Source organism: Spea bombifrons, chromosome 1 (assembly GCF_027358695.1).
Source record: "Spea bombifrons isolate aSpeBom1 chromosome 1, aSpeBom1.2.pri, whole genome shotgun sequence".
In the NCBI taxonomy this organism is placed as follows: domain Eukaryota; kingdom Metazoa; phylum Chordata; class Amphibia; order Anura; family Pelobatidae; genus Spea; species Spea bombifrons.
The window spans coordinates 101,158,498-101,169,641 of NC_071087.1; the positions used below are offsets into that span (position 1 = coordinate 101,158,498).

At 40.1% G+C, this 11,144-nt stretch overlaps 1 protein-coding gene across 1 annotated transcript; it reads right to left on the reverse strand.

Moving 5' to 3' along the window:
- Nucleotides 1-1,599: 1,599 nt before the first annotated feature.
- On the reverse strand, nucleotides 1,600-10,898 carry ZFAND5 (zinc finger AN1-type containing 5). The gene is made up of 6 exons (XM_053466687.1): nucleotides 10,561-10,898; nucleotides 6,481-6,637; nucleotides 5,469-5,580; nucleotides 4,515-4,618; nucleotides 3,698-3,823; nucleotides 1,600-3,593 (listed from the first exon to the last, which is right to left on the reverse strand). Exons 2-6 carry the CDS (start codon nucleotides 6,626-6,628, stop codon nucleotides 3,445-3,447), a joined length of 639 nt encoding a protein of 212 aa, XP_053322662.1. The 5' UTR covers nucleotides 6,629-6,637; nucleotides 10,561-10,898; the 3' UTR covers nucleotides 1,600-3,444.
- Between the last annotated feature and the right edge of the window lie 246 nt (nucleotides 10,899-11,144).

An 11,144-nucleotide genomic window follows, 5' to 3' on the forward strand; every position in this document is an offset into this window, starting at 1 on the left:
TTCTTCATTTCATAGAAGTCCTGGAGATGCTGGTTGTCCATCCTGACTCTGTTTGAGTCCTAGGTGGTGGTTTGGACAGTCTACGAGAAGTCAAATCCCACCACTGCCACCAATGTAACAAGAATGAGGGTGTCTGGCTCTCAGACTAAAGGAGCTTCCTGGGTGAAAAAGGGGTCTCCCATAGAACTGTACCACCAGTCATGACATTGTACAAGTGTGACTGGGCATAGTTTATATAGCGACTTTATTAGGTGAGGGGAAATTAGCAAACCAAGGAATCAGGGATCACACAAACAATGGAAAATACACAACAGCTGTAAAAGGGATTAGGGAAGTAACACTAAAATGTTGACCAGACATCCACAGAAATGGAAACAAGTGTGAAAATACAGGGGATTAATTATACAATTAAACCCTGGTAAATCAATTTAGAATTGCAGTCCCAATGATTTTCCTAACATGAGGGTCCAATATCTGTTGAGAATATATTTTATTGTCCCTTATCTGGCGGAAGCAGCAAAACAGGTTTAAGGCAGTCCTGTCTTGCCATTTGGATATGTTTTCCTGAGGAGGCAGCCTTCAATCCTGTTCAATTTAATGACTAGTGGTTATCTCGGTGAAATCCCAACATAAGTCAGTGGTAGATTTTTTTGTGAATCCTCCAACTTAAAAATTAGTCAAACTTAATAAATGTAATATCTCAAATATCCTTGCTGAGTAATACAGATGAGAGCAGGGTCCTCTTCTCCTTTGGTACCAGTCTGTTATGGCGAGGGATTGTAAATCTACCCCAAGGACAGATTGTAAAGCACTATGCAATCAGATGGCGCCATTTAAATATATATTTTCTTGACACAAGCTACTCTCACCATCTTGACAAGGAGGGCCCATTGTCATAAGATTGGACAATCAGCAATTACTTAAAGTATCTGATTTATATAGCACCATAATATACTACAGCGCTGTACAATGTCCAGGATTAATGTATAACATGCATCTTTTCCCAATTTAAATAATAAAAAAAACTTTCACAAAACAGCCAGATATTCAGCTGTGTGTTATGACCTTGATCTTGTGTTTTTTTGACAAACTAAACATGGCACATACCCAAATATGTTTGTATAGTTTAGCCTTCAAAAATATGAATAGTGGGCGATTTCTGAGTAGTTTGTAGGGGTGTTATATTTTCAAGTTACTGAATTCACTATGCATTTTGAAGAGGCAAACCTTGGTGTGTTTCCCCTGAAAAAAAAACTAATGTATAGTTCAGAGAGGTGATTTTATGAACTCACTCTTCTGTAAGAAACCTACTGGGTACTTAATGCACATTATAACATGGAATTGAATGCCCAGCTCTCTTGTAAACCCTTGCTTTAGTGAATAAATATTATCCAAGTATACATGATGCATGGCTAAATTACTTAAGCAGTGTAACTAAACCGAGAACCATGCTCCTTTCAGGAGTTATTTTGCTCCTCAAGTATATTTAGTTTTTACATCCAAACACTTTATGATATCACCACAAATATAAATATCTGCAAGAGTAAATGCCTTGTAGGGCAGAACAACTGCTTAATAGAAGACAATTATACAAAAGAATACCCTCTGTACATAATTTTTATTATTTACATAATACAATATAGCATAAATGCCGAGTAGCATGATTATGTGCAATACATAAATATGAACTATCTGTACACATTTGCATATCTAAGAACTCAGAACGAAAAATACAAGGTTGAAAGCAAAATCCTGATGCTTGGAAAACCAAGTAAACTAGGGACAGAAAACACACACACAAAAAAAGTAAAACCCAGTAAAGTGAGGCTGAGTGAACAAACAACTATTTACAGATGAGAGTAGGCATCATCACAATACTAATCTAAAAACTGTTCTATTACCTAAAATAAAGAAGAAAAAAAACCTTTCATACAAGAAAACCTTCCATTATAACACAGAAGTGATATTACCTGACAAGCATCAGTGAAGTATACTGCCTTTTCTAGGGTTGTTGTACAAAGCTGTAGATAATGCAGCCCATGCAATAAACCATGAAATTACAGTCCTATACCCAAGTACAATTAATACAGGGAGTTGAGCAGCCCTCAACACATTTTGGTACCACTCCTGGAAGAAAAAAAAAAAAACAGAACAAAAAGAGGATCTACAGCAGCTGGTTTTACATGCAAATCTGTGCAAGTGAATCACATTGTTAAAAACCTCCGTTAAACTATAAAAAGCCTAGATTACCTTACAAAGTAAAAATACACATGCTGAAGATCTTGCCCCTATGGAAATTATATGCAGTTGGATTTGTGAGCTAAAGATGCACGACTCCCACAATTCCCTGACAAATTGTGAGGCATCGGCAAGTTTAGATTGTAGTAGTGGGGAAAAAGGCACATCAGGGTTGAGTCATCCTTAAGAATAGAAAGAATATAACCCCACATTTCCCCCCCAATTGCATTACAAGGGACTCAAAGCTAGTGTAAAGTGAGGATTTTTACCTGGACGCATGAAATTGCTCTGTATTACAGTCAAAACAATGTGATGGAAGGGGCAGCAAGAAGAAAATAAATCCATTTGTGTTTGGTAACAGTTCTGCAAATATTAAGAGATATCTGCCGCTATCCATGGTGAATTAGAAAAATGGATTTCAGAAGCAAACAAAAGACTCAATTCTGATCAAGTGTGTGTTCATGATTAAAATCAGAATGCTTATGTTAGAGTTGAGCTTCTGCTGTTGTGTGTACTGGATGATAACTGCCTGCACAATATTGTGGATGACTGCAATATCTTGTGTTTTATAGGGTAGATAAATAATGCAAATCATTCGGTTAAAAACCCCTTTAACACGCTGCAAATGAAGATTAAAAAAAATCCACTGCATACTCCCAAAAGCGGTTTCTTTTTTCTGCCACAATGACGTGTTAACTACAAAAAAAAAAGGGAGGATCCAGGCTATAGCAACCAAGGAAGAATAGAGAACATAAAATGCTTGCCTATTAAGAGATAATACAAGCCCTTCCCCAGTGCCCCACCAAGTCAATTTACAGATTTGTGGTATGTGGCTGTGCTATAAGAATATCTGTTGCCATCATGCAGTTCTGGAGCCTATTTTGGCACATTTCATAGTTTGCATTTCATAAACAGATACGCGTTGAAGGGTAAGGAGGCTTAGGCCAATATCAAAACTAGTTCATGTTCTCTGGGCTTAGGTACACTGTTTGGAAAAGGACTGTATCAATGCAGTTTTGCCAGTTTTCAAACACCCAAACATTCTAAAACACTCTATATATAATTAAAATAACAAACAAAGTTGTAGACATCACAAAAGAAATGCTGAACATCGGAAGGAAAATGGACATGCTTCTTTAAATGTTTCCCTAAGATATTAAGAAGAAGAAAAAAAAAAAAAGTCAGTCTTCACAAGTTGTGCACGGTTTATATTCTCTGAATTTTTTCTGCCACAACAACTGGGTTCTCTTTTCGTATTTTTGCTGCTGCTTCTGCTTTGTAATCATAAGGACAGTTGTGCTTGTCAGAGTAACGATGAAGTCCACAAAACAGATTCCCACAACGACAATCAAACCCTGAAACAAAAATTAGAATTAACTAGCTGAAACAAGAGATATATATATATATTCTACTTTTGATTTTAAAAATATACTTTTAAACAGAAGAAACATGATATTACCTGTAAGGCCAATCTTCTTCCTGCACATAAAACATCTATTCTTCTTTGGTTTTGGAAGCTCTGGGCTCTTTTCCTCATTCTGAGATGTGCTAGGTTGAGAAACTGATGGACTTGGCTGGGTCACCACTACACAGAAAATGAATAAAAAAAGATTTATGTCAAAGCCATTACATTAAAAACAAAGGTTGTCGTGGGGCCTTAAACAAAGAAGATCGAAGGGTTACAGCAATTTCATTCTGTACCCACTGCTGAGGGAGAAGGCTGGGTCAACGGCAGTCTAGCTGCAGCACACCAAATATTGACAAATCCCTCTTAAAATGTACTATTTAGTATTATAATGGGCTTAAAGCTTTTTGGTTGATAAAAATACACTTGCAAGAGGAATACCGGAATAGTAAAGTATACCGATATTGTGAATTTCAGTGTGTGAAACGGACTAAACCTTTCAGTAGAACAAATGGGGTAGGGTAGTGCCTTAAAAGTACAGTACACAGTTATATAGGTTCAGCAAACACAAACTCTGTTTAATTTCATTGTGTTCTAACTAAAGTCCTTTGTCGGCAGTCCTGGAGATTACCATTGTTAATCAACTGATATTTTAGGCAACTTCCCTGCACAACCACACAGAGCTAATGTTCCCTATAGGGCTAACAAAGTCCTGCTTATTTCTTTTCTCTATAGGCTTTCACTAGCCAGAACACCCCTCCAGGTGATTAACACTTAGTAAAAAGACAATATTGCAGAGGAGGCTGTGTGCATGTTTCTAGATTGTGCCAAGAACTGAGCTAGAAGCCCCTTTAAGAGGCAATGCGCATACCTGGCTCTGAGGTCTCTGTTTTTGGAGATGACAGATTTTCTTCCCTCGAAATGCTCATTTCTGTCATTTGCTGCGTTACAGGTAAGGACGCCACAGGCACATTTCTGGAAACAGAAGTATATGAGTTTAATATTCATCAGACATCTACACATGAATGGCAGCTTTGCTCTACGCAGCCATTGTGAACAGTGCCGTATAATGATGTTATATGAACTGCTCGCTATGCAGAAAAAGAAAAAACAAACAAAAAAAAAACAAAACGCAGAATTGCCAGAAGGCAAGCAATGCTTGAGTTTACCTCTCTTTAACAGTTTAACAGAACGTGGTAGCATGCTTCTACCACATTTTTCATTGGTGTCCTAAACATCAAAGCTGCTCAAGCATGTGAACCTGTACAGCCATTTATGTGCACGTAAGGGGGATAGTAGAAAAGAATATATCCAAGGCTTAAGATAAACTTGCAATACACACCAAACAAAAATCAAACAACCGCCTCCATCTAGTGTATCATGTTCAATGATATAAGCTGAAATCAGATGTGTATTTTCACTTTAAAACGGTCTTTTTGTAGTATCAGGCTGCTGTGTACTACATTGCAATGATATTTGTATATTGTGTAAGATTAAGAAGTGTAAACCCTGGTCTTGTTCATAGCAATATGCCGGATGTATATACTTTACCACTGTACAGCACTGCTGAATGTGTGGTCACTTTTGGTGTCTGTTTTAAGGCAGTGTTGCAAGTTGCTGGTTTCTATTCATGTGTTGCTGACAGTAGGGCATTCTGTGCCAAGGAATGCACACAAAGTGGTAGCATGGCAACTCTTTTGAGGCTTGGGCTGTATGCAAACATCACAGAAGTATTCAGATGATGTTTACCAATGTAGCAAGAGTTTAAATGATTATTCCTGTGGCATGTGGCAACATAATGGGCATATAGTTAACTTTGAAGTACCTTGATTTATCAGTTGGGCTACCAGCGGCACCTTCACAGTTGTTCAGTGCAGTTTCTACTCTCTGTATAGCTGCAGATTCTGTAGTGGGACTATTTGACCCACTGGCTGCTCCTAGAAGAAACATGGAAAGAGTTCACACATTTGGCACTTATAAGTGTGTAAATGAAACAGACACCCTGTTTAGAACACATTCTATTTACAACACACAGGTGTGTCAAGGGAACACTACCAAGTTTCTGTAATACACCCTATGGTACATTACACCAGACTTTTGAAATGCGAAAAAAAATCCCAATATGGCAGCTACAAGGATGCGAAACTGCAGTCCTTGGAACTTCAGATTTAACAGTTTTGACTACGTAAGCATGGAAATAAGTAGCTATAGACACACTAAATAGATATTTGCAGAACGGATCTGCAAAATTCCCTCTCTAGGGAGAAAGATGAATAGTATTTGGTGATATGCTCCTAAACAGAAAAGTTGTAATCTGAAAAGAACGCCAAATCTATAGGGCATGATCAGTAACACAACCATGCAAATATCTTCACTTGACAAACCTCAGAAGAATTGTAGAAGCCATAGCACATGGTGGAGAGCAGCAACAAATAAATATTTAATACAGTTAAGAGATTATTTTTATGGGCATTATAGAACTACAGGAAGTAGTTACTACTGGCCAACTACTCATTGAAGCTATGAAATCTTGTGAAAGTAATTGAGGCTGGTCAATTTACTCTAGCCCATTGTGCTAAAGAATCTAAACGGGTATTTGTCACCTGTCCAAGGGCTGACACATTTTGTGTACAACCTCTACACACCAGACACATGCAACTCAAATGAACTCAGAGGATTCTTTATTATATGATGAACTGGACACATTGTATACTGGCTTTCGGATGCACACATGCCCAGCAGTGGAGCAGGTCCCCATAGGATTTATTATGAAATGTTTTCTTTTCGAAAATATACTGGATTTTAAATTGCGCCATCTCCAGGGATCCAAAACCTACCCATGGGGCTGATCCTGCCACTGTTCTGCCTTTGAAGGTGCTCTTTATAACAGACTGAACACATCCCGTTTGTTCTGGGGTTCCCATAAAAGCCACATCCTGTGTTGCACAGCATTGGTCCTGGGGTCTGGTTTGTCTCCTGAGCCATTTCTGGAAGCTGGAAATAAAAAAGACATGCCGCATTAAAAAAATGGAGTTCAGCCAAAATCAATCTCAGACCTAAATTTAGAAAATCAATTGCTTACTCATTTTCAAGAATGAAATGAAGTCATAGGACCTTTATCTTGCTACATATAAGAACATTAGATAAAAAATAAAATGAAGCACCATTATTTTCAGAAAGCAGTTATATGTAGCCATCGTGGATTTCATATAATTGTCGGCGGTCATACAATTATCACTTTCCACAGCATGATTAAAGGCTACATGAAAGCAGTTGTACTTAACAGCAAATTACCATGTGATCTGTCACAATAAATTAGGAACTTAAGTGTTTAGAAATACCTTAAGCATTAGTTGAATATTTGATTTATGACAATTTTTTTAGTTAATTCACTAAACTGGTATTTTGCAGGTATGTCAATTGGCCGACTTAACTACACATGGAGGCAAGTGATCCAGAGAGATTCCCATGCAGCAGCAGCTTTGTTGCCCCTGTCTAACACATAGTTATCCTTTCATAGTCCCTACAAGAAAGCATTGTGCTTGTCCAGACCAAAAATTCCCAGAGCTACACAGAAGTCATAAATATGGCAGACATCAAGGAAACAAACCTATTGTTACTGTTGACTGGTGTTTGCAGAGCATCAAAGCTGTGCTTCATAAAACCAAGTTGTTGATCTTGCCTACCAGGCGACTGTAATGCGAACAAGGGTTCTCAGAACAGAAAGGAGCTCCTCTGGGGAAAAAGGGGTCTCCCAAAGACCCCAACACTTTATTGGGACTGAACATGGTTTATATAACCATTTGAGCAGGGGGGGAATTTATTTGAAAAACAGGAATAACAGCAAGGGATTATGCAAAGATCAACGCCGACTAATTTTATCACACAATGACAATGGTGATTACATGTTGACAGTGAGTCAATCTTGATACAAGTAGAAACAGAGAAGAGGGTGAAAATACAAAATGTTACAGTACCAATAGTATTCTTAAAACAATCTATGGTAATAAACCGTCATCTTTAAATTAAAATATAGTAAACTAAACACAGAAAGGATAACAGCAGGGATAGAACTAAAATAATCCCAACAAACAAACAGGGGTCATGTCCAGTTTAAAATCCCTATTTCAAACTAAAGCTCTTTGGAAGCGATCAAATGCTGAACTTGGCAACGAATCGGCAGAATCCCTCTGAATTTGCAAAATAATTTATGGCTGGAGTGTCCCTTTAAGAAGAAGCTGCAACCCAATGCCTCTAACGTGGTACTTTTTTTCACACCAAAAGCAGCCCGCTGAAGTTCCTTTCATAGTAAAAGCAGAAGCTGCTTGGGGAAGCGACAGCTATTTTACTCAGCATTATGCATGAGAGCCATCTATGTCCATACTGAAAGACTATTGCTTGGATAATTTGATAAAATAAAAGGTGAAATGCCTTCACTCATTGGAACTATTTCTCTAACCAGAACAAAATTCTTCATTCACCGAGGGAGTTCTTCGGAGGAAGGCAGAAAATTATAGAAGTCGGCTTGACTGAAGGACAGGCGAGGATTCAGCCATAAAAACAAAAATATTTGAGTAGTTGTGACCATATGGCTCCGGGGAATATCCCAATAAAATATATTTGCCTTATAATATATGTAACGGCAGCAACAAGAGAGCAGTGAAAAAAAAAAAAAACCAAGAGTGATTCCCTGTGTGGAAGTCTGACAGCCAGAGAGGGCCACCCACTTCATGACACTATTCCCCCCCAACCCCCACCGCCCTGACTGGAAAGCAGATTGTAACGTAGCATGTCCAGCAAGCTTTACTATTTCGCAGAAGCTCGCGTCACGTGGAAGGGTGCATTAGCTTCCGCATGTCACAAGGCTGCAATGTGACAGGCTGATCCGCGGGCTCAGACACACGATACAGTCAACAGGGGGCTCTGAAATCAGCTTCTATTTATAGCGCCAGGGCGGCCAGTTCCTATACAGCAAGGACGACGACAGCGTATACTCTGTTCCAAAACACTGCCAATAGAGGTCACCGCAGATCCCCCCCCATATTTATGAGACATAATAAAGGGCAAAAATCAAACCCCAACATAGCTGTTAGTCTGCAAGCAGCTAAAAGGGTTAAGAAAAGTATGTGTATTATATATAAAAAACTGACAATTTGACAACATGTCTTTCTAGCTACTTAATGTCTCTGCTCCGTAGATTGTAAGCTCACTTGAGCAGGACCCTCGTCACCTGTTTCTGTAAGTCAAACTGTCACGTTACACATTACTCATGCCCTGTTTACCTATTGTACAGCACTACATGATGGCACTATATTATTATTGTCTCATACAGCACCAACATATACCATAGCTAAAAAGACCCATACTACCTATTAATCGCTTGGTTGACACCATCTGACGATGACCTCAGTGACCTTACATAGATATCCAACCAGTCCAGCAAGCCGGGAAGGAGATTAATCATCCCAAACCGACTATCCTGGCCAACTGCACTCATCCGGTACAATAAAATAAACTTGTCAAGAGCGTTTTCTTTAACACAAACCGGCGTATCGCGAGGTGGCAATAGGTTGCGCAAGTAGCCCTAGGGACAAAGATCTGAGGTTGCGTTATTTTGTTTGAAGCGCATGTATTATTTGCCACACGTCTACATGCAAAACGCCGTTGCCAAGTACATTATACAGCATGATTCACATTCCAACGCCTACTCATTTCGCTCTTTATTTTAACTATCTATAGAACTCGCTCCGAAGCTTTAATCACCTCTGGCTCACCCTCAGAGTGTTCTACTCAGCTAAGATTTTAAGTCTAAAACGCTAGAATTGGAAAAAGATGGTATCTAGATAAAAGGATGATGCTGTAACAGAACACAGAACACACCAAAAACAAACAAAAAGGACACAAAAGTAAAGAGCAGAACGTGGGATTAAAAAACCATGAATGTTTATAGATCTGCACATGATTACATTTACTGGCTTCATAAATGTGAAGAACTGTACTGAAGTGTCATTAAGGCCCAGAATACACATCCAGAAGTAGCTTTACTTGTCCTCCAACACAAAGAGGAGGAGGAGCCTAGAGATGGTGTGCTGGAAACAAAGGAGGCAGACCTTACTCCACCATGGAGACAGGAAACCCCAGGCAAAAAAAAAAAAGTGCGGAGAAAAAAAACAAAAAACAAAAGAAACAAACTGCTAACACATGAACAAATAAAGGAATCTGTATGTACATTCCCACTCCCCCTGCTAGTTCCTCCTCCTTAACCAGAGATCTTATCTAGGCCTTTGGGGGAGAGAGAAAAAAAAAGCACTGAGTCATTGTAAGCAACACAGGAAGCCATCCCCCATCTTAATCCAGACCTAAAAAAAAAAAAAAAAAGCCAGGACAAGTCAGACGGTGGCCTCCTGCGACCAGAAGACTGGACCCAGCTTGCCCAACACGTACATGCCCTTCTAAACCTCGTGATAAAGGAGGCCAAATACACAGACCCCCAAAGAGAGGAGCCCTCAGCTCTTGATAAACAGCAGCTTATGAACGGACACACAGTCTTAACCAAAGCTCGGTAGCACTTAACGTTTACTAGCGTTGTAAAGCAGGGCACTTACACCACCCCTCCCCCACCTCTACCAAGGCTGTCTCCATATATGGCGCTCCCCGTGATAAAAAAACACCTCCACGTAACCCCTCCGCTACCGGCATCAAACAGAACCCGACACGGCCTAGTTACAAGAGGATACAGAGCCACATAGGAATAACACCCACGTACCCGGTTAACCCGCAGCCTCCTGAGGAGGCATGTAGGCTTTAAGGAAGGAACACTAAAGGGTTAAGGGAGCTCAATTCCCTCGCAATAAAGCACTGGAAATACTCCCCCGTAACCAGCGTATACATCCGAAAACACACAAAACTTGACTTACGCTGGTTCAGAGCTCAACCCGCAACGGAAAGAGGATGACGGTAATAAAAATAACAAACAATCCAAGCAGGTCCGGCCCGCTCTGCCCTGTTCCTTTGTTTTACTCAGTGACTGGATCGCTTCTCCGGTTGGGCTGTTTGTTGCTGTAGGTTTTTTTTTTTTTCTCGCCGACCAAAGTCAATCCGCGCTGGCTGTCTGTTGGTGCCGTTTAGCGTAGCAGCCGCTAAACGCACAAATAAAACCACCAAATTATGGCCTCCTCACCCCCTCTCTCGGGCAGTCTCTGTGCCCACTGCTCGCTTGCTCAGCCTATACACTCCCAGGGGGCGGAGCCAGACGGGCTGCTGACGAAGGAGAAACCACCCTCCCTTACTTACAAGGATGGTTCTCTGTGTAACGTCGCCACGTCACGTGAGCGACCTAGCCGCCAATCAGCTTCCAGTGACTTGGCTGGCTACTTTACTGTTGAACCCTGAGGGTAGTAGGAATGTCTGCGAATAACATGATTCGTGTCCTTGTATCGAGGTGACGTCATCTGTTAGTCATGGAAGGCAACTTGCCCCGCCCCATCTCTCGGTGTTGATC